Source organism: Muscardinus avellanarius (genome assembly GCF_963383645.1).
Source record: "Muscardinus avellanarius genome assembly, chromosome: 1".
In the NCBI taxonomy this organism is placed as follows: Eukaryota; Metazoa; Chordata; class Mammalia; order Rodentia; family Gliridae; genus Muscardinus; species Muscardinus avellanarius.
Genome location: NC_137786.1, coordinates 121957298 through 121984396, shown reverse-complemented (window position 1 = coordinate 121984396; position 27099 = coordinate 121957298). Strand labels below are relative to the sequence as shown.

At 54.0% G+C, this 27099-nt stretch overlaps 1 protein-coding gene across 4 annotated transcripts; it reads right to left on the bottom strand.

The window, feature by feature from the left end:
- Positions 1-1307: 1307 nt before the first annotated feature.
- USP2 (ubiquitin specific peptidase 2) lies at positions 1308-26853 on the bottom strand (the record flags this gene model as incomplete). 4 transcript variants are annotated; one of them, XM_080718367.1, is made up of 12 exons in its annotated part: positions 1308-1395; positions 1638-1758; positions 1915-2022; positions 2224-2302; positions 2416-2496; positions 2583-2686; positions 2949-3013; positions 3198-3308; positions 3395-3506; positions 4102-4225; positions 5434-5484; positions 26809-26853. In XM_080718367.1, 12 exons carry the CDS (start codon positions 26851-26853, stop codon positions 1308-1310), a joined length of 1089 nt encoding a protein of 362 aa, XP_080574493.1. The 4 variants fall into 4 exon arrangements, with proteins under 4 accessions (XP_080574493.1, XP_080574490.1, XP_080574491.1 ...); XM_080718364.1 differs by lacking the exon at positions 26809-26853 and adding an exon at positions 18650-19444; XM_080718365.1 differs by lacking the exon at positions 26809-26853 and adding an exon at positions 9048-9194.
- Positions 26854-27099: the final 246 nt, after the last annotated feature.

Below are 27099 nucleotides of genomic sequence, written 5' to 3'. Positions count from 1 at the left end.
CACACGATAGAGGCATGATGTCCCCAGGCACCCAGGCTCCAGCCCCAAGGGCGGGACTAAAGGCCCACACCAGAGGAGCGGAGGGGCGGTGTGGGCGTCCCTGAGAAACTCGGTCCAGAGGGCCTGTGTCTAGGAGGCTCTGAGAAGGGGCCCATGGCAGGGAGGCCAGGGCAAAGGATATTAAAGAATAAATTAGAGGAGGGGGAGCTCAAGGGACAAGGGGCTTGTGCTATCTTTCAAACAGCTGGGGGGGCAGATCAGGGGTGGGTGAGAGGCTGCGAGCAGAACAGCTTGATATGCTATCTTACATTTCCTTTTCCCTCCCTCCCTCTTCACTTCTCTTCGATGCACACACCAGGGGCTAAGGGCAAGGCCCTCCCTCCCCCAGCGGGTATGAGCATGGCACTGGGGAAAAGACGGGAGGAGGGATGTTTCTGGGAGGGCAGTCACCCCCTGGTCCCCAAATGCTGTAAGGCACAATTCCTGGAGGCAACTAGATTCCATCCAAAACAAAACAAAACCCAAAACAGAAACTTGTTTAGATTCGGTCTACTGTGGCTATGCTTGGGGCTGGCCAACACCCCTAGCACCACGGGGGGCCAGCACTAGGAAAGTTGTATTTGAATTAAAAAAAAAAAAAAAAAAGAGGACCAGCTCAAAGTCCCAGCTGTGAAGGAGAACGTATTGTCTCAACACTTTCTGAATGGTAATTTCAAAAAAGCTGGGCTCTAAGAAACCAAGCCAGCTTTTTTCAAAGATGTCTCCTTGTCTGTGCCCCTGGAGTTAGCAGCGTTAAGAGGGCTCTTGGCTTGTGGGTTTCCTGCTCTGGACTGGTAGGCAGGCAGGTCCAGGTGGGATGGCACCGGCTCCTTGGCAGCCCTGACCCAGGCATCGATGCTCCCAGCAGGCTCCAGAGGGCGCTGTCTTCCAAGGCCTGGGAGCTGGAGAGGGCAGCAGGTGGCCGAGGTTCTTCTCCCCAAGGACTGCTGTTGTTTATTACACACAGGAAAAACCACAAGCTTACAATGCAAACAAGAGAAGCTGAGGGAGCACTGTGCAAACTCCGGTCTCCGCGTCCAGTCCATCTTCCCGCCAGACCACGGCTTGGGCACCCAGGTCCTCGCTCCAGACCCTGACCAGGTTGCATCAACTCCTGTTCGGCAGCTTTATTTGAGTTTATTTTTCTCTTATTTGTCAGGGGTTATTGTTGTTGTTGGTTTTTTTTTTTTGTTTGCTTTTTGTCTTTTTAAAAAACTTAGGGCGTGGGGGCCACCACAGGGCAGGGGGAGGGATGTAGCTGCTTGCTGCTACATACGGGAGGGTGGACTGGCCAATTCATAGAAGAGCAAATAGGCGTCGCTGGTTCGCACTTGGCTGGAGGACATGGGTGTGACGCTGTGGAGAGAGCGGGAGAAGTCAGAGCCCTAGTGAGGGACCACACAGTATAGCTGCATGGCTAAGGACCTGTGAGGCCGCCACCCCTAACTTCTCTACCATAATCAAAGCTACCTGTTTTTTGAGAGCCTCGTGTGGTGCATGGTCAGCAGCTTGTGAACCCAAACTGTCCATTCGAGGTGGAAGCCATGCACATGGGAGCTGTGGGGGCCTGACTAGCTGCCTGGGGCCCACGCTCTCACCTGGAGTCATTGAAAGTGTGCCACTCGCCCGTCACTGGACTTCGGCAATAGGCTGTATAATGGCCGCCCATGGTGGTTCCGGAGTGATTGGACACAGCATACAGGTTGTAAACAGCGTGGTCTGCAGAAGTGCACAGGTGTCAGGCCTGAGGCCTTCCCTGCTCCGCAGCCCCTCCCGGCCCTCTCCTGACTCGCCCCCGTCTGGTCACTGCTTCGCCTTCACCTGCATCCGAGGTGCTTGCGCCTTGATTCTTTCTTCCTGCTCAAAGATACTCACTGGTGTTTTCTGAGGCGAATTCTCTCAAGTCCAGGTCTCTTAGTGGGAAATTCACAAATGTTGTGAGCTTGCTGGTTCGTATCCTGGATTCTGAGAACCGCTTCAGGTCTGGGGTTGATGAGTCAAGGACTATACCCGCACAAGAGCAGAGGAAACTAGAGCATGGCTTCCATACGGCAGCCGTGCTTTCCCTGGGGCACAGAAAAGTGAGGCTCTTTTCCTACTCTACTCCCCTCACCTAAAATTTGGGCCCTTGTCTTTAGTCTCCCTCAAAAGTCAGATTACCACCCCAGTGGACCTTAAGGATACGGAGCACCAAGATCTTTGGGAACCTCTGGATGGAGAACTTCTTTATACATCGTTTCCTGGCTCGGCAGCGGCAGCATGTCTGAAAGACAAGATAGAGGGGGCTAGATCTGTGGGAAGAGTCAATGGAGTCTAGCAACTAGCTCCTCAGGGGACTGTCCCTGGACAGGGTGCAGTCACCACAGGGTGACTTACCGGCTTTTCATCACCATCTAGCACATCCTCTTTGGTGAAGAGCCGCATGCAGTCCATGAGTGTAACCTCAGGATAACCTCGCTGGAGAGAAAAGAGCAAAGGTCAGTGGTGGACAACAGGGATGGACAGAAGAGGGTGTTCCCGAGGTGGGCGACAGCAGTGCGTACCTTAGCAATGGGCAGTGAGAGGTCCCAGAAGGGATCGAAGACTGTGGAACAGTAACCACAGTCGGTGCAGGTCAGGGAGCTCTTTAGCTGCCCGACAAAGAGATCTAGGAAGAGAAGGCCAAGAGCTGCTGAGCAGGGTGACCGCTGGCCCGCCTTGCTCTCCGCCCCAGCGTGCTCTCCCAGGTGGAGCTCCCTGGGAGAGCAACTCTCAGAGCTTTTCTTTCTCTGTTGGTGCTGGGGAAGGAACCCAGGCTGGTGCACATGCTAGACAAGTGCTCTGCTGCTGAGCTCCCCCTCCAGCCCTTCTCATGCTCTGCTCAAAACAGGTTACAGCAAAGCAGGCACTGACCCCATCTGTGCTCTTACCCCCAATCCGACTGTCTTCCCGTTCCAGATATCTCCTCCACATCTGTCGCCCTTTTTCATCATCACTGGGAATAGGAGAGAGAAAGAGAATCAAGTCAGAGCTCAAAGCACCTTAAATTTAAAGGTCTACTGATCTAGGGCAATGATCTACTGAAGAAAATATGATTCTCCCCAATCACTACCCCCAAAGAAGCAGGTTGAAAACTCGAGTTCACAGAAGCTTTGCTTCCCCGGTGTTCTACTACGTACGGGAGATGGTCGAGGTTCTCGGGGCTAGGCTTAGGTCTCGCAGTTACTCGGTTCACCTCATTGTGGAGCCCATCCAAGAGAAAGCGCAGGAACTCCTGAGCGTCCTGCTGACTGAACCCAGAGAAAGAGCGTGAGCAGCACCTCCACACCAAGCCCCAGAGCTCCACACCAAGCCCCAGAGTAAGCAAGGCCCTTACTTATAACCAACGAAGCGCGGTGCATATCGCTGGATCTGAGTCTTGAACTCAGACGGGCTCACCACATCATTGGGAGATGAAGTCCATATGGTCTGGATTAGTTTTGCGAACTCTGTTGGAAGCAGAGGCAGAGAGATGGTGTGTAGAAATTTTTTTTTTTTTTTTTTTTTTTGTGGGGCTGGGAATTGAACCCAGGGGCATTCTACCTCTAAGATACATCCCCAGCCCTTTTTCTTCTTTATTTTGAAACAGAATCTCACTAAGTTGCTGAGAGCCTCACTAAGTAGCTGAGGCTGGCTGTGAACCTATATCCTCCTGTCTCAGCCTCCCAAGTACTGGGATTACAAGCGTGAGCCACCACACCCGGTTGAATTGTGAGATTTCTTAAAAAGTGTTTTGTGGTAATGGGGATAGGATATAGGAGCTACAACCCCAGCCCTATTTTATTTTTTTAGTTTGAAACAGGGTCTCAGTTACTGAGGGCCTGACCAAGTTGCTGAGGCTGGATGCCAACTTGTGATCCTCCTGTCTCAGCCCCCAAGTGCTGGGATTACAAGTGTGTGCCACGATGCCCAGCTAAGTATTTTCTATAAGAAATCCTGAAACTTGAATTCCAACAAAAAGTAGGCAAGAAAAGACAGAGGAGAGAACACTAAAAATGCAGTTAGCACAGGCCCCTCCCTGTGGAGTGGACGCAGGGCCCTCACCTTCCATGAGAGCTGTATGTGCGTTGCTGGTGTGGCTGAGGTCCCGTGTGTAGAGCCTCTGTAGGCAGTAATCTCTCAGCTCCCGGGTATTGCTCAGGCACTGCAGAATCGAGTTCATGAAGCACTGCAAGGATGGTGCACATAATCAGTGGGTCCTGGGGTTTGGATCTTAAATGTTATGGCCTTTATCCCCAGCCCCCGGTGTATTGGGAGGTGGTGAAAACTTTTTAAGAGATGGGACCTGGTCACTGGGGTATGCCCTCAAAGGGCACCGTAGACCCCAGGCTTTCCCCCTTTCTCTCACATACTGGCCATGTGAGAGCATGTGGCCACACGCTCCCGCCGAGATGTGCTGTCTCACCCTAAGTCCAAAGCAACAGGGCCACAGACTAAGCCAAAATAGACCTATTGTCCTTTAGGTTGATTTATCTCTGGTACTTTTTTTTTTTTTTTGCGGGTCTGGGGATGGAACCCAGGGGCATTCTACCTCCAAGCTACACTCCCTGTCCTATTTTTTTTTATTCTTTATTTTGAAACCGGGTCTCACTGAGTTGCAAAGGGCCTCACTAAGTAGCTGAGGCTGCCTGTGAACCGTGAACCTCCTGTCTCAGTCTCTCGAATGCTGGGATTACAAGTGTGCACCACCACGCCCGGCTTTTTCTCTGGTACTTTTTATAGGGACAGAAAGCTAACAGGGTAACACAGTGGGGGAGATGAGACCCCTGTCTGGCACTTCTCTGGTTCTTTGTTGTTGTTGTTGTTACTGGGGACTGACTCCAGGGGCATTCTACCTCTGAGCTACACTCCAGCCCTATTTTATTTTTTATTTGGAAACAGGGTCTAAATTGCTGAGGCTGGCCTTGAGCCTGTGATCCTCCTGTCTCAGCCTTCAAAGTACTGGGATTACAGGCATGTGGCACTATGCCCAGATTTTCGGGTTAATTTACCAAGAAACGAACCTCTCACAGCCTCAGGTTCCTCTTAAGTGCAAGGGTTGAAGTGAGGCAAACCCCTGCTACTGGCATGGGTGCCATAACTGGTAGTGACTGTCAAGGTACAACAGGAGCATATGTGGGGGACAGAAGGGGTGGGAAGCCATGGTGACCTTGAGAAGGATGCAGGGGAGCAGCAAGTAGTTTCCTTCTGCCGGTGCTTCCTGCTGGCTGGGGTGGGGGATGAGGCAGGCCCCAGGGATTCTGTGAAATACTGGCCAGGAGGGGTAGGTACCAACTGCCCGAGGGAAGGGAGTCTGCTGGAGCTAGGGTCTTGGTTAGATCACACCAGTCAGAGAGGAGGGGTGGCTCAGGAAAGAAGTGGGTGGAAAGAACTCACCGTGTTCCCAAGGTTTCGAAGACCAGCCAGACCCTGGGCACTCTTAGAATTCTGTAGGCAAAGAACACATGGTGTGAAGGGTGAGCAGAGCCGGCCGGCCAGGCTCTCCCACATGGTTTCCTGTCCACTACAGCCATGAGCAGCAGGCTGCTCCTATTATTTTCTCAACCTTACTCTATGTACCTTGGAGAAAAAGAGGACTGAGGAATGCTTGCTATTTTTTATTTGTGGTACTAGGGGTGAAACCCAGGGGCTTTTCTACCTCTGGGATATACTCCCAGACCTATTTTATGATTTATTTGAAAACAGGGTCTCACTAAATTGCTGAGAACCTCACTCAGTAGCTGAGGCTGGCTTCAAACTTGTGTGATCCTCCTGTCTCAGCCTCCCAAGCACGGGGATTACAAGCGTGCGCCACTGTGCCCAGCTGAATGCTTGTTATTTTCAACACACAACAAAAATATCCTTCAGAGCCGGGCGTGGTGGCACACGCTTGTAATCCCCGTGCTTGGGAGGCGGAGACAGGAGGATCCCGCTGGCTTAAGAGACCCTGTTTCCAAAAATAAAAAAGTATAAAATAGGTCTGGGAGTGTAGCCCGGAGGTAGAAGGACTTCCAGGAACCCCAGTACCACCAAAAAAAAAAAAAAAAAAAAAAAAAAGCATAAAACAAAACAACAACAACAAAAAATTCAGGACTTTTTCTTGTATTGACTATGTACTCCCCCATCTTCATACTCTGCTACCAGGAGGACCGGAACTCAGAACTAGAGACTATAAACTGGTGTATTTGGGTATATATGATTCCTGGCTCCAAGAACCTTCAGGCCCCAGATGTTCAACACATAAAGCATCAATCATAACAGACACTGCAAGGAGGTTATGAAAAGTTAAATGACAACACACCCTAAGTTGTGATCTTCAGCTGGGAAAAACTCAAGTTGAGCTGTCATCCTGCATCGCCAGAGCCAGGTGGAATTCCTTCCCGCTGAGCTCAGCTCCTAAGGGCTGATTAGAGGCTGGGAGAATCATCCCTGCCTGGCTCAGGTTTCAACATCCCGACTGGCCACTGGCTGGAAATCCTCAGGATGGCACTGCAGCCAAGCAGAGGCAGGCACCTGGTGGAAGGTGCCACTCTGACTTTTGTCTCTATGTGGAACCTGGTGAAGGGGCCAGGAAGAGCAGGTGTTCCATGCAGACTCTGAGGACTGTTTGTCAAGGTCTCCTGGCTAATCCGGGCATATCTCCAAGGAGCCAGAACACCTTCAGGCCCAAAGGGTTAACAAAACAGTGTGCAGATGAGCCTGCCAACCCCCCTCTCTCAGGGAGGGGGCCGGGAGCAGGCAACTCCGGAGCAACACTGGCTGGGGCATGCGTGGGGCCAGCTCAACCCTGATCAGAACAGGAGCCTGAAATAACTCAGCTAAAATTACTCATGCTGTGCACTGACAGCCTCATAGGCTGTCAGCAGCTCAAAGCCCAGGAGATTGTCAGTTCCAGGGGGGTGGGGAGGAGCAGGATGAGAAGGGCTTTTCTCAAGAATTGCCTTGCCCAGCCCACAGGTAAGAGGATCCCTCTGGCCAGTTGTCAGGTCCAATACTAGCAGGTAGAGGAGAAAATACACCTAAAAGAGTGACCTGGAGCTGGAGAGAAAGCCTGCTTTAGCAGGTAGGGCGTGAGCATCCTGGTTGCGCTTGCTAAGGTTTGCAGTGTGCAGCTCCATACAATATTTGAATATTACCTTACTGACAGTTTAAACTCTGATGTTCCAGTAAGAGGACCACCACAGAGATACTCAGGAACAAAGACCGTACGGGCATTTTCAGGCAGAGCTGGCGAGAGACTCCCCCAGGGTTCAACAAAAAAAAAAAATGCTGCAGAAATCTCCATGTTGCCCATTTGGAACCAAACCTAAACGTCAAAGTGTGCCCACACAGAATGCCCACTCTTGAACCTATTTTTGGCAGTGCTTTATTAGTTCTTATCCCCTGTGCCTCAGATGACATCTGTCTAAACAGGCTGTAGATGCAAAGTGCTCTACACTGGTGACTGTGTTTGCGGCTGCCAAGGTGGCCCCTCTGCCGAGACCACCACTGAGCCCGGGTGGGGCTTGGAGAACCAGAATCTTCTATCCATTGAGGCACTACTTTTTTTTCACTCTGACCCAGCAGCAGGAGGCTCAAAAGAACATTTTGTGTCCCGGTTACTATTCCTGAGGATCTAACGCTTCTATTGGCCTGGGGTGGGGTGATGGGAGAGGCTCTTTTAAGGTATCACTGGGACCCTCTGTTCTTTAAAAAAATTTTTTTGAGGGGGGTGGAGAGTCCTGCTTTTATCTAAAATTTCCTGAGCTCAAAACCAGATGCCAATTTCCGAGCACTCTGTAGAAGGTGTGTGTACGTGGGGGGTGACAGCAGTTAGGGGGTAGGGAGGGGTTGGGGGTGAGGAGCCAGGCTGCTTTATGCCCAGCAGATATTCTGCCATGAATAGGAAATCAGGAGCTCCTGGGAAAGTCAGCACTTTCCATTCCAGAAAGGAACAAAATGTCCCAGAAGTGACCTTTCTTACAGGCAAACAATCCTACCTCAGGCCTGGTAGGGAGACAGGCTACAACTGGAGAAGGTGGAGCTGAGACCCTGAACCATCAGCCTCTCCCTGGGTAAGCAGGAGAAAGAACTACAGCTGCTACCCTGGGACTCCTGTGCAGAGTTGGGAAAGTCTGGACCTGGCTCTCCTTTACACTCAGCAAACCTGGTCCTGATTCAGTAGCAGGCACTGTTCTAGAGATGCAACTCTGGCCTTCACTCATCAGCACCCTCCTCCCAGGGCAGGGGCCTGGGCTCAAAGAGCTATCCCTGGGCCATCACAAAGAGCCCCTAGGTACAGGGCCTGAGAAAGGCTGACTGAGGTTCGTGACAGACCCCGGTGGAGGGCTTTCCTGCTTGCTTCACCTGCTGTGAGGGTCAGCCACGCGTCCTGGCTGCAGCTGAGGAGCCCAGTGTGGCCCTGGCACGGGGCAGGGCACGCACTGCCAACACGGGACTGGTGCCTGTTACATAAAACCTCTCAAGCTCAGGCCCCTTGTCCCTTCCCCATCGGGGTGTGCCCAGCCTCAGACCCAGCTCTGGGCAGCTGCCTGCTTTGAACAACTGCAGAGGGGCCAAGGAGAGGAGAGAAGTTGTTCTCCTTCACCTGTCTGCAACTCCTCTGCCCTTCACAGGGTCAAAGGTGCAGGTCACCAAGCCCGGAGAAGAGCCCCCTGGGGCAGAGAGGAGAAGGCAGCCCTTCCAGCAGCCTTCCCTAACTAGCCTGCTGCCCGTTCCCACACACTCCAGCCCTAGCCAAGGTTACGCTTTTCTGCACCTGTCCTGATAGGTGTCCAGAACTTAGAAGGCAGGAACCACCTGGTGCCCCGGTCATCCAGAGAGAGGGATTAGGAGGATTCGGGGGCTGGGACCTCAACAAGGAGAGGGGGACGCAGGTAAGCGTGCGATCACCTGGGGAGGGGGCATTCCTTGCCAGGAAACCCTGGGCAAGAAGGGGTGGGGGCTGGGAAGACCCCTACCCCGCGGAGGGGCGCCCCGCGAGCAGGGCGTCCCGGATGGGGCCCGAGTACCTTGGCTTTGTTGAGCAGAAGGCCCACGAAGGTGGAGAGCAGCAGGGACGGGGACAGGGGGGAGCGCGGCCGCAGCTCCTTGGCGAGGGCGGGGAAGGGGGCGGCCGGGGGCTCCTCCGGCAGGGTCACGGTGTAGGAGGTGCGCATGCTGGGGGCGGGCGGCGGGCTCGGCCCCACGCCTAGCGTCGGCTGGGGGCGCGGGGGTCGTCGCGCGGGGCCGCGGCGGGACACGCAGGCAGGACACCGAAGCCGGCGAAGCCGCCACAGGACGCTGTCCGCAGCGCCGGCGGTAACCGTCGCGGTGGCGCCGCCGCGCGCCCTGTGCCTCGACCTCCCCGCCGCGCGCCGCCAACCGCCCGGGCAGGCTCGCGCTCCCGCCGACTGGCGGCTCCGCCGGCGCCTCGGGCCCCGCGGCGTCACGGGGGGGCGGGGCCAGCCCGAAACCCCGCCCCGCCCCGCCCGGCGCCGCCACGGAGGGGCGGAGCCAGCCGAAAGCCCCGCCCCGGACCGCCCCGGCACCGCCACGGAGGGGCGGGGCAAGTCAGAAGCCACGCCCCGTCCGGCGCCGCACGCGGACCGAGCCAGGCCCACCTCGCGGCCCCGCGGCTCGCGGACCCCGCCCGCCCGCGCAGCAGCCGGCGGCGGAGAGCCGCGGGCCCCGGGAGGGCGCAGCCCCGGGCCGGCGCGGGGGCGGGGTGGGGAGGACTCAGGATCAGAACAAGTTATCTTTGGGGTTCGCAGAAGACACCGCCAAGACCCAGACCCAGGTGAAACGGGCTAACTTCCGCCTGGGCGGCACGCACTCTGGGACGCTTTAGGGCTGCGGACGGTTTCGAGAACCGGATGAAAGCGCTGTACTCTCTCCAGGGCAAAGTGCACAGGTGCATAAACCTTCGTCCAGCGCAGACCCCTAGTGGCAAATAGTCCTTGGGGGGTCGATGGGCCCAAGTTAAGAAAGTAAAATTTCCAGGGCCTTGGCTCTGAGCTCCCCTCCTCCTCCACTCCTAGCCCTTCATCAAGAGAGGCCCTGCCCATTTTATAGAGTACAATAGGTCATTGGCCCTAGGAAAGAACCTTTTCTGACCTCTTGTAACCAATTACCCAACCCCATCTCTCCCAGAACCTCAGATTTGACTTATTTGTGGGAGTTGGGGAGCAAGGCCCTCAGCTAGTGTGGGAGTGGACAGGCTCTTCATTGCTCCAGCTGCAGCAATGTTGACGACCAGGGGTCTTGGGTTTGGGGGTGTTTCTGATGCCCCCAACCTAATAGGGAAGCACACGAATCTGCCTAGAGAAAGTATCTTGTTTGGAGCCTGCTGGCTATTTTTAGCCAGTATTTTTAGCGTTTAAAAATACTCAGAGGCAGCAGTGTGTGCTGTTACTCATCTGTGGGCTCCTTCTGTTCCTCCTGGTGTGTGCATCCCCACATGTACACGCGCACTGCACACACGACCACAGCCACAACGGGACTGTGTCCCGAACACATGCGTGGGCTGTTCCATAGGCCACCCACAGGCTGTGATTTCATGTTATGGGGAGGGTAGCAGTCTGCCCCATGTCCCCTTCCCACAGGGAAGGCGGGGCAGAAGGACACTGTGCTGGATGAGCCTCCAGGGCAGGTGTGTCAGGACTCTGGGCTCCAGACTCTGACCCAGCCTGATCCTGGGATGGCCTTTTTCTCCAAGCTTCCTGCTTTCCAGCAGGCCCGATGCTGTTTGCCCACAGCATCTGCCTCTGATCACATCACTAATGTTGAGAAGCAATTAGAGCATCTTGCATCCAGCTGGGAAAGCTCAGGCAGTGTCTAAGGCTGTCCATTGTCACCACCACCTGCTTCCTGACCCCTGCCACCAACTGGCCTATGCTTATCTTCTGCTTCAAAAACAAAACTGGGAGCCGGGAGTGGTGGTGCACGCTTGTAATCCCAGCATTCGGGAGGCTGAGACAGGAGGATCGTGGTTCATGGACAGCCTCAGCTACTTAGTGGGGCCCTTTGCAATTTAGGGAGACCCGGTTTCAAAATACAGAATAAAAAATAGGGCAGGGGTATAGCTTGAAGGCAGAATCCCCAGGGTTCCATACGCAGTACTGCAAGCAAAACAAAACAACTGCCAGCTGGATGTGGTGGCACACACCTGTAATCCCAGTACTTGGGGGGACTGAGACAGGAGATCACAGATTTGAGAAGAGGCTCAGCAAGTAGTGAGACTCTCATCAACCTAGCAAGACCCTGTTCCAAGATAAAGATAAAGTAGGGCTGAGAGTGTGGCTTGGAGGTAGAATGCCCCTGAGTTCAGTTCCCAGTAACCCCCCCCCCCCCCGCCGCCACCACCACCAACAACAAAACACTGCCACTAATTAAGTTCTCATCAAATTCCAGGCACTGGTCTAAGGGCTTTATACATATTACCACAGTTAATTCCAGTAATGACATCACGGTGTAGTAACTATCACCTCTATTTTAAAGATGAAAGACCTCATGCCCAGAGAGGTCAGATGACCTACCAGGACCACAAAGCTAATAGGTGAGGATGTGGAGCTGTGGGCCCAAACCTGTTGTACAGTAAAACTCATGCTTTTAACAACTACTAGGGAATTCTGGGGATGCTCTTCCTACTGCCAATTATATACTTATAAATTCTTTTTTTTTTGTGTGTGTGTGTGTGGTGCTGAGGATGGAACCCAGGGGCAGTCTACCTGTGAGCTAGAGCCACAGCCCTATTTTTAATTTTTATTTTGAGTGAAACAGGGTCTCACTAGGTTGATGAGCATCTCGTTACTTGCGGAGGCTGTCCTCAAACCTTCCATCTCAGCCTCTCAAGAACTGGGATTCCAAGTGTGTGCCACCACACCCAGCTTCTACTTGTACATTCTGCTCAAAATTCATGCCTTCCACCAAGCCTCCTTAATTAACTCCACCCAGTTCTAACTACCCCAGTACTGCATAGCCTCAGCCTACTCGCATTCACTTTGCATGCCATTAGCTTACTATGTTTATTTTCATTTTACAAGTGTCTCTAAGACTTTTGTAAATGGTCTTAGATTTGGTGTGGCTCATTTGGTTGGGCCAGCACACTGAAGCTTCCTCACAGCCAGGGCTGTGGGTTCTTTTAATGAGGACCTAGTGAAAAGGGTCGACACCATGCTCTGCTGGGTATCCTAAAAGTCCCACTGAGCCTTAGAGGATGAGACAGGTTCTCCATGTTGAGCAAATATGCTGTGGGGGGCAGTGTGGGGGGCGCTCACCCACTGTAGCATTTGGCTCATGACCCATGGCTTATACCCAATGGCTGGAGTACTGCCATCCCAGGACATTTAGCATTCTGCTGCAGAGTGTGTACTCTTTATTTTTTTTCTTTCAGTACTGGGGATTGAACCCAGGGGCATTCTATCTCTGAGCTACACCCTTAGCCCTATCTTTTATTCTTTATTTTGAAACAGGGTTTCACTAAGTTGCAGAGAATCTCACTAAGTAACTGAGGCTGGCCGCAAACTTGCAATTCTCCTGTCTCAGCCTCCCAAGAATTGGGATTACAAGGGTTCACCACCACGCCTGGCTGTAATCCCTCTTTCTTAAAGTGCATGAGGTCTGTGTGGTGATAGGGTGTAGTAGGGAGAGCCACCACTGGGGAAGGTCAAGTGTGCCAGCACTCTGAACTGTCTGGGGAGAGGGGAAGGACTTCACTCACCATCCCTTCTTGTCCAGCAGGTCTGACTGCTGCAGGACACAGCCAACCAAGAACTATGGCTCATTTCTCAACTAGCCCAAACCCTGCAAGACCCTTCTCTCTACTGCCATTCTGTGAAGTGGGTTGGATACAAGAGAAACAGTCTTTTGGGTTCTGAGTGTGGCTTGGGCTCTGTGACTTCCTTCTTGTGCCTAAGATAGGCAGAGCTAAACTGCACTGGGCTCACTTCTGCCGTTCTCAGAGCCAGGGCCTGGCTTGCCTCTCCCATAGAGGAGAAGTGATTTTCTTCACCTTAGATCCTTCCTGGCATGAGATGGAGTGTAAATGCCTTAAAGTCATGGTTAACTGTGGGAGGGGAGGGTCAGAGAGCACTCTGCTTTCCTCAGTCCTGAGTGAGCAGCTGGGTCCAGGGTTTGGTGGCCCTGCTTGGGACCCAGTGGCATGCCAGATGTTGCCAGTGCAAACAGAGGGAAGAGTGGTCTGACTGAAGTCAGAATAAAGGGCAAGGGTTCCGTGTTGTTGCTAGGGGTTGGGCTTTCCCTCCACGGTGTGCCTTGGGGAGGAGGGCTGGTCCACTGTCCTGATTGTAGGGTGTTCATGTCTCTGTGGCTTGGACCCCAAGAGTCCTGATGCCCCAGGCAGTCAGGTTGGAGCCCAGCTAGATGCCAGAAGCTTCCACGCTTCTCCTGCTTGGGCCTCTGTGTGGGTGCCGGTTTTACACCTCCACTGAGGTAAGAGGGGGCAAGGGGCCACGTGTGCAGCTTTTGGCTTTGAACGTGATGTTTGTTTGTGAAGCCCATGGTCAATGGAGCGGCTCCCCCCCGGGCAGAGAACGTTTTGCCAGGTTTGGATTAACTTCTGCAGTGCTGAGCCCCACCCCAGCACCACATTACCTCCTGAAGACATCCCAGATGTGGGGGAGGATGGAGGGTGCTGAGCACAACTGAGAAGTCAAGTCTGGGAAGGAGGCACCGAGGCCACAGCCAGGTCACAGCCCACAGCCCACAGCCAGTCTCCAAGGGAGGGGGACATCAGCATCTTGCTGATTCTAATCACAAACCACAAACTGGTTGACCTTTCCTTCTCAGCAGCTAGAACTGGGCCTGGCCATGGGAACTCTCAATTAATGCCTCCCTGTAGTGACCTTCCCCTGCTGGCAGCACAGATTCCAGCCCTCAAGAATTTCCACCTCCTCTGGGTGGCAGAGTGAGCTGGCCCCCCGGGGTCTCCAGCTGCCAAGTTGGACAGGCAGGCCAGCAGGGATGCTGTTCCATGGCTGAGTCAACAGTGAGAAGCAGGGAGAAAAGAGGAAGGTCATCTTTCTTGCCCTGCAGCTCTCGGAAGTCCCTGCCATCCTCTGCGTGTTCTCTCTGGAGAGTCTGTACTCACTGCAGGACGGTGTGCAAGTCCAAAGTCCCACATGAGAGGCAAATCACATGACCTCTGCTTATATAATCTCCCCATCATTGAACAGCTGGAACCCAAGGTTTCAGAAGATGAGTCAGCAGCCCCAGGGGCAACAGGGACCCAGGCACTCAGGTTCCCTCTCTCCTAGAAACAGTTCCCCCGAGAGAGGGCAAAGGTGTGGTAGGCACTGCGTAGGAGCTCAGTCCTGCTTGTGCTGGGGAGCAGGTGCTGCTCAGGAGGGCCCTGGGCCAACCTCTGGCTCTTCCTGGGGAGAGGAAGGCCTGGGTGGGGCAAGTGGAAGGCTGAGGCCAGAGGGCTGGATGCCAGGGCTGGCAGGGAGCAGCTGGAGGGGTGGAGTGGAGGAGGATTACGAAGGATTGTAGGGGTTAAGGCCTGGCCCTGGCAGAGCTCAGTGAGAACAGCTTGTCCTTCCACAGCCCGGGGAACAGGAGAGGTGGGGTGGAGTGGGGAGTTGAGGGCTGGGACTTTGGCTCTCTGCAGGGCCAGCCACCTGCGCAGGCTTGGAGTCCCTGCTGGCTGCGTGGTGAAAGCTTTCATTTCCCCATCATTGGCCCTCCTGGCTCCTTTCTGCATTTTCAGTGGCAGTGGAGTCTCAAGGCAGACCTCCTTATCCTGGTGCCTAGCTCTGCCCAAGCCTGGTGTTGTACAGGAGCCTACATGAACTTATGGAGGCACAGAGTCAGCGATTCCTCACCAGTTCTCCACTCAAGCCCAGTGGACTCTATGACATCGCAAGCCCACGTAGGCCCTTACTGTTCTCAAGGACGGGGAGGCTCTTAGGGTCTTTTCCACTTCTGGTCAGGGCCTGCATCTGACCTCCCTTTCCCCTTTTTTATTTTTAGTACTGGGGATTGAACCCAGGTGTATTCTCCCCTGAGCTACACCCAGCCCTTCTTATTTTTAATTTTGAAACAGGGTCTCCTTAAGTTGCTGAGGGTCTTACTAGTTGCTAAGGCTGACTTGTGAACCTGTGATCCTCCCATCTCAGTCTCCCAAGTACTAGGATTACAGGCCTGTGCCACTGTACCTAGCTTGACCTCCTCTCTTCTCCCTTCCACTCCCCTCTCCTCCCCTTCTCCCCGCCCTTTCTTTCTCTGTACTGGTGATTGAACCCAGAGGCATTCTTTTGAGTTACACCTCCAGCCTTATTTATTTATTTATTTATTTATTTATTTATTTATTGTGGTACTGGGGGTAGAACCCAGGGGCTTTTCTACCTCTGGTCTATAATCCCAGACCTATTTTATACTTTATATGGAAACAGGGTCTCACTAAGTTGCAGAGGGCCTCACAAGCTTTCAGAGGCTGGCTGCGAACCTACAGTCTGCTTGTCTTAGCTTTCCAAGTACTGGTTTTACAGGCCTGTGCCACCACACCCAGCTCAATGCCCCCTTTTTTTTAATCATCTCTCCCAGCCCTATAAGTTTATTTTTGGTGCTGGGGATGGAACCCAGGACCTTTGGGCATGCTAGGCAATTACTCCACCACTGAACCACACCCCTAGCCCTGCCCCTTAAGTTTAGGTAGCTGAGGCTGGCTTCGAACCTGTGCGATCCTCATGTCTCAGCCTCCCAAGCACTGAGATTACAAGTGTGTACCACTATACCCGGCAAAATTTTTATTTTGAAAAAAAAATTTTTTTTTGCGATACTGGGGATGGAACCCAGGGAATTCTACCTCCAAGCTATACCCCCAGCCTTATTATTTTATTCTTTATTTTTAAACAGGGTCTCACTGAGTTGCAAAGGGCCTCACTAAATAGTAGCTGAGGCTGCCCTCGACCCACAATCCTCCTGTCTCAGCCTCCCAAATGCTGGGATTACAAGCATACAACACCATGCCCGGCTGCCCCTTAAGTTTAAAGCGACACTTCCACAGTATTTTTCTGATTTTAGAGTTCTCCACATTCATTATTTACTTAAGAGCCTTCTCTCAGTAATGTGGGTAGGGCAGGTATAATCCTTTTCTATATAGATTAGGAAATGTAGCTCAGCTGGTAGGTGTGAAAGGTTAACAAGGCAAATTATGCCTTCCAGAGGTCACCAACAGCCTTCTACAGCCTCAGAGGACCTTTTCCTATCACTGGTGATGCTTAAGCACACCCAGTGCAGCCGCCAGTTGTGATTAAGAACTTGTTTTCCCAAGTGAGTTGTTAATGCTTGAAGCGCAGGGACCTAGGCTTGCATATCTATTGCTCCCAAAGCACTGGAAGGGTGCAAGGAGGCCTGGTATTTACTGAGCACCTTCTGTGTATACACCAGACACTTTCACATGCATTACCTTTCAACTAAAAGCACTTTCATTCTGCATAAGAGGAAACAGGGCTGGACAAGGCGCACACACTTGTAATCCCAGTACTTGGGAGGCTGAGACAGGAGGATTGAGGGTTCATGGCCAGCCTCAGATACTTAGTGAGGCCCTCTGCAACTTAGACCCTGTTTCAAAATAAAGAATAAGCCTGGCATGGTGGTGCACACTTGTAATCCCTGTGCAGGTTCGAAGTCAGCCTCTCTGGCTTAAGAGACCCTGTTTTCAAATAAAAAAAATATAAAATGGGTCTGGGAGTGTAGCCAGGAGGTAGAAGGGTTTCCAGGAACCCCAGTACCACCAAAAAAAAAAAAAAGAATAAAAAATAGGGATGTAGCTCAGAGGTAGAATGCCCCTGGGCTCAATCCCCAGTACAGCAGGGAAAAATAAAAAGTAAAAAAAAAAAAAAAAAAAAAGAAAAAAAGAAAAAGAAAAACAGGTTCATAAGTTAAGGAACCTACCCAAGTTAGCTAGGTGCTGAATATTCAGTACTAAGCAGTACTAAGCAATGACTACAGTACTAGTAAGCTGAGCACCATAAATGGATGAATGGAAAGGTAAGACTTCCCCAAGAGGGAAAGATTGGAAAGAAACTGGCCCTGGTTTTAGAAAGAGGTGAACCAGGTCACGTGAGCACCATTGTTCTGATTTCTGCAGGAAGCAGTCACCTCTCAAAAGTGAGCACAAGCCAGGTGTGGTGGTGCATGCTTGTAATCCCAGTAGTTCAAGGGCTGAGATGGGGACTGCAGGTTCTCAGCCAGCCTCAGCTGCTTAGTGACCTTGTTTCAAATTATAAAATAGGGCTGGAGGTATAGCTCAGAGGTAGAATGCCCCTGGGTTCAATCCCTGGGTTCAATACAAAAAAAAAAAAAAAAAGTGAGCACAAAAGGGGTGAGGTTAAAAAAAGTCTTACAGCCCTGAGCAACTGAGAGTGGCTTCTCCTAGTTGGCAATGTCATCTAGTGGACATTTCTGGCCACAACTCTGCCCTGCCACGGTCTGAATTTTCTGGGAGACACCAGCTTTTGTTTCTCCCTGGCACTTTCCTGCTTGCCCAGTAAAGTCAAGGCTCTCTATGTAATGTCATCAAATTGTCCTCTCAAGATTTTTAGTTATGACACACTTTACAGTCTATGACCCAACACCCCATCCTGAACCCTTATCCCACTTATTAGGAGAGCACTCTAAGCGGCATATCTTGCTGTAGCATACTCGTTTACAAAAGGAACGTGAACAAAGAGTAAGTAAGGTAATGAAGGACATGCAGCATCCAACTCTCCTGCCCATATGCTTTGCCTGTGCACCTGCCCATCCACCTGTCCGTCCATCCGTCCATCCGTCCGTCCATCCACCCACCCACCCACTCAGCCGCCTGCCCATCCACATGGCTGTCCATGAGTCAGAAGGTCAGCTGAGTTCCATGCAGTGCAAGACTCAGGAGGGATCTGAGATAGGACCTTTTTCAAACCTCTGAGAGCCCGCCATCTACTGGGGACATTCATAACTACAGAACAGGCAGAAGAAGTCAGGTACCCAGGAAAGGTGTGTTCAGGGAGTAAGGTGAGGGAGACCTTGCCAGCCCTTGGTTAGTTCCCAGCAGAGCATCTTCTTACGTCCCAGCCCATGTGAGACTAGAATATAGAGTTCTCAAGTCCTAGGCAAAAATGTTTCCATTATTTTCTCCAAGGACATATAAATTTTGATGCCCAGATGTGCTAGACCTGAGCCCACCAGTGTTAGTCAAAGGAGGGCCCTCTTCCCATGATGTCTTATGCCCAAATGTAAAGCCTGGACAGGAGAGGATGTGCAGCCAGAGCAGGGAGGCCCTCCTTGCCACTGACAGGCTGGGGGGCCCAGCATCCAGCCCAGGACTGGGCAGGGCTTTCCAGGGGCCCTGGCATGTTGGGTGGAAAAGGACGGGTGGAGAACAGAACCATATGTAGGGGTAGTGGGGCATCCCACTACCCTGGGTGTACAGGTCCTTCAGGAGAGAGTGGGAGTGCCTCTGGCTTTGGCACTGAGCCATGGCGCCAGAGAGGTCAGGGTGATTTCCCTTGCTTGTTCCCACTAGGGCTGCCATCCATCAGAGATCAGGTAGGGAGTCCTGTCCCCAGCCTGGTTCTTCTGCATCTGTGGCTATCTCCCCAGCCCATCACCGGGGCCCCAAGGGTAGACTCACCATGATGTCTCGCCCTGGGGAGCTGGAGAGGCTGGGCCCAGGGGCCTGGCCCTTGCCCTTCTCCCACAGCGTGTAGCGGCCACTGGGTCGGAAAGTAGGACTGAGAACTTCAGGGACTCGTGAGGGAGGGGCTTGCGTGAGCACCTGAGGCGCACTGCCCTTGCGACCATAGTTCTCCAGGTAGTCGGCCAGGTATTCCGAGCGACTGGCTGCCTGGTAGAGCCCCTGCAGGGCACAGAGCTCCTTGCGTGTGCGGGCCAGCATGGGGCTGCGGCCCAGGTTCCCGGGGTCTATCCGGTAGCCCTCTGAGGTCCGGTAGCTATCTGAGGTCCGGAGGCTGGAGAAATCCCGGGCCAGGTCTGATTGGCTGTTCGATTTCTTCTGGGTCAGGGTCACCCCCTGGTCACGGGCATTCATAGGCAGGTAGCTGAGGGAGTTGCTGGTCACTCCGTAAGGAAATCCACTGCCCCCACTGAGTCCACTGCCTGAAGGCCGCTCAGTGGCCCGCGTCTGGCTCTCAGCCCGCTTACTACCCCCGATGATGTCCGGTCTCAGCAGGGGGCGGCCTCGATCATAGTCCAGGATGGAGGAGGGGCCGTAGGTGCGGGGACGGGGGAGGAAACTGGTGGGGGGGCCTGGCTTGAAACCAAGCTTCTCCTTCTCCAGAAAGGAGGTGGCCAGGTTGGCTCCATAGGAGGAGGGGGTATAGGTGCCATAGCCCGATTTAGCATAAGGGGCATCTGTGTAGCGGGCTGATTCTGTGTAGCGCTTCAGGGTGGAGGAGAGCTGGGACATCCTTCAGAGCGGCACTCAGTGGGGTCTGGGAGCCTCATGGGCTGAAAGACAAGGAAAGCAGTTGTCAAAGAGCCCTGCCAGGTGTCCTGCCTTCCATCCTAGGTAGGCCAATGGGGGCTGTCAGCACCATCCATAAGAGGCTGGCCAGCTGTAGAGAAACACACATGCAGGCAGGCGCTGTGGGCTTGCATATGCCCATGTGCTCACACCCATGCCTGTTCAGAGAGAATCTGCCTCAGCACATCCTAGCAACAGCAGGTCCTCAATCTCAGAGACAGGCATGCAGTCAGGGGCCGCCCCAGTCTCCAGCCTGCTAATCCACATGCAGGGCTCCAGCCAAGTCCCTCTTGAGTTCTTTCCTCAGATTTTGCAGACACTTTTGAGCTGGGGATGCTGCCACCCTCATCCCCGACTGAGAACAAGGGACATTTCCAGAGTTACTGCGGCGTTCCCTCCCTCTGACTTATATCACAAGTGGGACTCCTTCTGGCTTCATAGACTGACCGCTGCAATGACCTGAGAGTTGTAGAGTGAGGTCCCTCTGAGGAAGGAGACTCCTGAGCGATGGGGACCTTGAGGCAGGGAGCTGCTGAGGGATCATTTGGCAGAGGGGCTGGACCTCAGCCTCCAGACTTCATCCCTGAGCTGAGCACCTGCTGCTGGACTTGCACTGGGGGACCCTGGGATGGTGGAACTCACTGTCTTCACTGAACTTAGCTTTCTGGTCTAGGTGGAGTTAGGCCCTGCGGCCTCCCAGGAGTTCCCTTCCCAACGTGGATGCTAAGTTGCTCCTGGTGATACTTGATTTGTGCAAAAGGGCCCCCCCTAGAGGCCAGAATCCTGCACTGCCCTCCTGGTCCTTATCCCAGAGGTGGGTCTGATGAAGGTCACTGAACCTGGAGCATGGAGGGTCCTAAAGGATCGTGCATTTTAACCTCTTTATTGGATAGATGGGAAGAGTGGTGCCAGTCTGCCAAGGTCACAGGCATTGGAATGCAGGCCTTTCAGAATGGAGCCCAGTGCTCTCCAGCCAGCCAAGACTTGCCACCCCCATCAATGTCAGGCTTAGGGACCCCCCCAGTACTACTAACACTCCAGCATGCAGGCTTTTATCTCCAGGGGAGCTGGGAGCAGCTGCGCTTTGTGGAAAGGAGCAGGCAGGTCCAGGCCCCTTTTCTTTTTTATTTTATTTAAATTTATTTATTTTTTTTTTCAGGCCACTTTTCTTAAGGGTCCTCAAGGGCTCTTGTGGGGTCAAGGAGGTCAGGTCCATTCAGGACTCCCAGAGTAGTATGCACGGGGGCTGGTTTTGACTCTCTCTGGGATAGACTAGGCAGTTTTGCACTAGTCAACCTCTTGGAGCCCCAATTTCCTCCCCTGTAAATGAGTATAATAATTACCACCACGATTCCTATCTCACAGGGCTGTTGTGAGGAATAAATGAGATAATAACACTGGGAAAGCACCTAACAATGACTGTTATTATCTCCTCCTCCTGCTAGGCCGCCCGGCTCCTCCCTCTGTAGTCTACACTAATGTCAGGGCTGGCCATCTCCCAGCCTGGCAGCCCCTGACCTCAGCCCAGGACCAGGCTTCCCCTCCACCCCCTGAGTGGGCAGTGCTAAGGCATCCCACAGCCTGTCTTAGGCCTGCGCCCAGCCCACAGGGGCAGAGAGGAGCTGGTGCCAAGCCCCAAAGGCTGAGGGCTTGGCAGAAACCTCTAGAAACCCAAGCCATGAAAGGGTTGGGATTAATGCAGGGTGGGAGGTGAGCCGGAGGTGATTTCCGTGGAGGCCTCATAACAGCACTCTTTGACGGCCAGAGACCCCAGCAGCCTGTTTTTTTACTTGGCCCAGGGGACCCCCTACCTTGTACGTAAGCTCCCTTGTCCACTGTGCTCCACCTCCAGCAAGACTTTCACTCCTCTCTAGGGAACCTTACTGGGGGATGATCATGGAGAGGGGTTGCGGGGGGGCAGTCTCAGAGGTGGGGGCAGGGATCAGACCTGCTCTATTTCACTTTGGAGAACTCCATCAATAATGCAAAGTCAGAGAGACTCCAGGTCTCTAGAGCTGGGCTCCAGTCAGCCAATCCGATGGGCCCCCACCCCCAGGGAATGAGCTCATGGCTCCTCCCCACTGGCTCTCCCTCCCCTGCCTGGCACCAGGGCTCCTGGGGAATTGGTATTCTGCAGCAGTGCCCCAAGCCCATGACCTCTCTTGGCCCTGCTGATGACGCAGAAGTGCCGGGGCCAAATAAGGTACAGCAGACAGCAACAGACAGCCCTGGAGGACTGGAGACTGGAGGTGGAGCCACACTTCTGGACTGTAGACCCCCAGGCAGGCTCCCGAACCCCAGCTCCCCTGTCTACTCCCATCTGGCAGGCAGCTCTCTGGCTTGCACCCTCCCCTAGGGCCTGAGTGTCCCGACTTCACTCACACCCCCTAAAAGCTGCCTCTCAGCTCTAACATCTGGCTCCCAGAGGGGCCCTGCTAGGGCTGAGGCCTTGCACCTCTCTCCCCCCTCCAAACCCTAGCCTTAGTCTTGAGAAAGTCCCAGCACTCTGAAAGTGAGAAGACAGCCTGGGTTGGCGCCCTTGGACATTACCTGACACTGCTGTCCCCAGAGGCTGCAGAATGCACCATGAACGAACAGGAGCCGGGGCTGGGACCCTGACTGTGGCCTCCTGCGCAAGACAGGGACAGACTGAGCACTCACATGGCTGCGAGTCTTCCTGTTGCCACAGGAACCGCCTGGACTGAATGGCTCTTTCATGGGGCAGTGGGAGGCCAGCCGATTGGCTGGGATCCCCCATCCCCCTCCCTGCCCAGTGTGGGGCCCTTGCTGCCCAGCTCCTTTCCCTGTTTACCCAGAGCTGGCAAGTAGGGGCATGCAGTTTCAGGCGGCACCTCCCTAGGTGCCTGCCACCTTGGGACAGCCGGGGCAGTTCCCAGCCCACACTCCTCCTTCACGTCATCTTTACAGAGGTGCCTGGCTCTTCCCAGCTCCATGGGATTCCTCATTGCTGTGCTTAGTGCCCTCCTGTTGGGAGGCGCACCAGCATTCCTCTGCAGAGGCATTCAGCTTCCTGCAGAGACACCTGAGCCCATCAGTGTTCACTGGCCAGCTGGTGCCACACACCTATGGGTCAGGTACCCAGGCACCAAGGACTTCACACACTGCTTCTGATTCCGTCTCGGCAGCCTTACAAGACACTCACGGTCCCACCACACGAGCATTCTCCTAAGCACGTCACTCATCACAAAGTCCCAGAACTCAGCGCAGGCACGAGCTTCAACTCCTTCAGACCCATGAATGCCTCTGACTTACAACATCTCTGGAAGGGTCCAACTCTTTACATTCAATTAAAAATGCATTCACAATTCCAAATATAAGTGTGCAAGAAACTTATGTGGTGAAACTTCCAAATGAAGTTTTCAAGCATCTATTGTGAAAGGTATTAGAGCTTAAAAGTGCACCAGGTCTAGGGCATGGTGTATTAACTCAATCCTCCCAGTGACTTCAAGCAGTCGGTGCTGCCATGATGCCCACTGCTACCTGGGGAAGCCATGTGGATCTCCCAGAGGCTGAGGTGGGTTAGGCCCTGCTCTGTACACTGTGGTCATCTGAAGCCAAGCTCCCTACCTCACACTTCCCTGATCCCTGGGGCGGGGGCAGGGCCAGGGACCTGGAGGGCAGGGTTGGTAGGAAAGGACTGCTAGGGGATCCAGGTGTCTATGATCCAGCACTGTAGCACAGGGGTACAGGCGCTGCCCTCTGGATTTTCCATTGCAGGCAAATGAAAACAAAGCCAGGCGCAACTTGAGCCCCAGAACAGTACCGATCGGCCACGAGATGGTCCAGAGGCCTCCATTTCGCCAGTGGTGCCAAGCTCCTGTGTGTACCCAGTACCTCGGCTCTAGGCCTGGTTATAAACATGTCCCCTAGCTTCCCACCCTGACTGCAGTCCAGCACACTCAAGGGACCCATGCCAGGTGAGTCAAACCTGTCCCCTCGGGGCAGCCACCTTGCTTGCGTCAGCCACTGTCATTTCCTGCAGCTCACGTGAAGGGCTCCCTAACCTGCCCAGCTAGGAGAGGACTTGCTCCCCAAGAATCCCAGGCACTTCTGGCCCTGGGGGCAGGTGACAGGTGACATCCCACAGCCCAGCAATCTTCATGGTTCCTCTGCCCAGGTCTGCTTGGGTTCCTGGGGTGAAGGCATACCAGCTGCTGTGGTCTGGCCACGGAGCTCCAAGTTGAGTTCCAGGGCACACCTGAATGGAGATAAGTCCCTTCCCTCCTACCCAGGTGCCCAGGGAAGGTGGGTGAGGAGCCCCAGTCAGACTCACCAGGTGCTTGGGAATCTCCACTGGCATGACCTCAGAGCTTCCAAAAGCTACCTGCTAACTGTCTCGGAATGTGCTGATCCTGAAGGGCCAGGGGTGAGGGCCCCACCTGCCTCACTTATGCTCTCAAACCCTTGTTCCGAGCTGCCCGGGGCCTCTGATATACAGGACATAAGCCTCCAACCCTGGCAGATATGGAAGGGAATGGGGGTGGTGTTTACATGCCAAAACTGTCTAGCCCAGGGCCCTGTAGCCTCAGCCTGGCCCCTCTCTTCTACTCTGTCACTAGTAGCTCTATTAGGGGCTTAAGCCTGAGTCTATCTGTCTTGCTCCTGGTAGGTGCCTCAGGGCTGGGGGTGGGAGGAAAGGTAAGGAGATTGGAGATTAAGGCAAGCATCCTGATTGGTAGAGAAGAAGTAGATGAGCACAGGGCAGCATCTCTATAAAGTCCTTCTGGACTTGGGGTTGGGAGGGGGTAGGCATCTCTACAGGTTCAAGAAAAGGCAAGGAAATAGCCTCCAAGCAGTATTGGTATCCTTGGACCTTCTGTTCCAGCCACTCCTGCCCAGGGCTCCCCAGGTGCTCCCCAGGAGCCCCTTCCCCAAGTGAGTCCTGTCACTGGAAGAGCCCTGGGTCTTGCCCTTGGTGCCCAACAGGCCCTGTGGGTGGCCTCTCACAAATCCCCCCAAACTCATGCAAGTCTGTCCTCTAGACAGCCACCCTGACACCAAAGGGGCTGCAGCTACTGACCTGTTTTGGGGGCACTGGATGGGATCTGGGAGCTTCTTCCCCAGCAGGCGGGGGAAGGCAGTGGAGAGCCCAGAAGCTGGAGTCTCTGACTCAGGGCTGGTAATCCGGAGCTCAGGTTACCACTCCGATATATATAGTATCTTATCTGACCTCTCAGAGACAGCAACTCACTAGCATTCCAAGCCTTGGGAGACTTAAAGGGGCAGTGGCATGCCCTCCCTCCGCAGGCTGCAGGGGGCAGGTGCCAGCCAGGGACACCTATGAGGACTCTTGGGAGGAAACATCTGGGAATGGGGAGCTCAAGAGGGAAAAGATAAAAGAGGATAGAAGAATGGGGTGGAACTTGAGACAAAAATAGGGTGAAGCTGGATTCTCTGGAGCTGTCAGTCACAGAAGTAGAGAGCAGGAAGGAGGCTTACTGCTAGTCCAGCTCCTGGAATTTCCAGATGGAGTAGACCTAGCTCAAAGGCACAGACTGAGAGAGGCAGGACCAGCACTCAGGTTTCAGCCCACTACTTTTTTCTAATGGACTGCCAGGTCTATGCCTGAATTCTAGTTCTTCTTTGTACTGGATCTGAGCCAGCAAGCAAGTCATTTAAACACTCTGAACTTTGTTTAGTCTGTAAAAAAGGATTAATAATAATAATAGCTAGGTGCGGTGGCATATGCCTGTAACTCCAGCTACTGAGGAGGCTGAGGCAAGAGGATCACGAGATTGAAGCCAGCCTGGGCGACTTAATGAGACCCTGTCTCAAAATGAAAAATAAAAAGAGTTGAGGGTGTAGCTCACTGGTAGAGCACCCCTAGGTTCAATCCTTAGTACAAAAAAATTATACTTCACAGTTGCTAGGTTGAGATAAAATAATATGATAATATGTGTGACTTTCCTGGCTCATAGAAAGCCTTCAAAAACTTTTCAGTTGTTACTTCCATTCCTTAATTAGTGGTAACATTAGTAGCAGCAGGTAGATGATCCTTCCTGACCCTTCTAGAAAACAAGGGCCTCAGGCTGCCTCTTGGGGAGCACTCTGCTTTAATGCCAGAGAACAGCCCCATGGTCGTCTGACCTGGACCAGGTCCCACATGTGGGACGGGCACACTCAACACCATCTTTCCATCTTTCCAGTCTACCAAGGTGAGTCGGGCCAAGCCCATCTGGGCTCCTTCCTGCTTTACCCAGAAAACGACAGCAAGTCCAGCTTCCCAGGCGCTTTCAGGAGAATGCCTTTCTGGGCTGGGGTGGTTCCACTCTACCTGTTGGAGAGGGCTCAGGATTCCAGGGCTGCAGAGCTGGGCTGGGCGGGCTCACAAGAGGAAGGAGCAGGGTTCTTGGCCTCTCTGGCCTTGGTGCATCTGTCTGCTCCCAGGATGGTTCTCCTGTTTCTTGATGGCTCTCCCCAGGACTAAGAGGCCACTCGCCTCCGCCCCGTCTCAGCACGGGCCAGTGACTCAGCCCGGTCCTGATGATGCACTTCGGAGGACGCCTTCATTCCAGAACTCATTCCAGTCTGGCATGTGTCTACAGCATCAAAAGAATGGGGGGGATGTCCCAACCCCAGTTCAGCAGCCGGTGCTCTTTTCCTCTGGACTTGACAGGTGGATTTGAGTGATGTTCTCATGTTTGTGCGTGGGGAGATGAGCTGCTTCAACCACCGTCTCCAACTCAGCCCTGTTCTCAAAGCATCCAGACCAGGAGCGGGGACGTTCTCTAGGATGGGTTGGCCAGGGGTTCCCTTGGGTAAGTGCTTGCCCAGAGCCCCACACCACTGCTTTTGGTTGGGGATTGGTGAGAATTTCAAAGTTGCCTCTTTCTGGTTTGCGATTGGTGGAAATCTCCCCTTCCGCAGTTCTGTCCTCTCCCAAGTCCCTTTCCTCCTTTGGCAAACTGACCAGAGACAGCCCCCAGGGGCTCTAGGAGCAGGGAGTGAGTAAGCTGCACGCTTACGCGGGGAGGGGTTGTCAGCGCCCAGGCGTCGCTCTCAGGCCACCTACCACACGGGGCACGGCGACCCGAACCTCCGAGGCAGCCTTTCTTCAGAACACACTGATCAGCACACAGATGGCTCTTCCTGGCACTCCGGGCTGTCAGCCGGCAGCCCCCCTTGCACACTGGCGCCCACAGCTGGAGCTCCCCCGCACAGCTGGCCCTCGCCCTACATTTCGAGTGCCTTTTCTGCCAGGCTATCGCTGGCACCTCACTTTCTGAGCCCCAGTCCGGCACCGACCCCGCATCCCCCTCCCCCGATCTCCGACAGGTGGCACGTACCTGCCTCTTCTCGGAGGATGGACGAGTAGAACCGGGCACCAGCATGGAGCTGCGGGCGAGTCCTGGCTGGCACTGGCGCGGCGCAGCTAGCAGCGGCTGACGCAGAGGGCTCCCTGGCCTTAACTCCGGCCCGCCTCTCCCCCACCTCCGCCGGGGGCCCAGAAAGGACCTCCCCGGGAAATTGGCGCCACCCAGCGGGCAGCCGCCTCATCGCGCCGGGGCCGGCGAGCCACACCCCGCGTCTCGCGTCACCGACACGCGTCACGGGCATTGGCTTGTTCCTATTGTGAC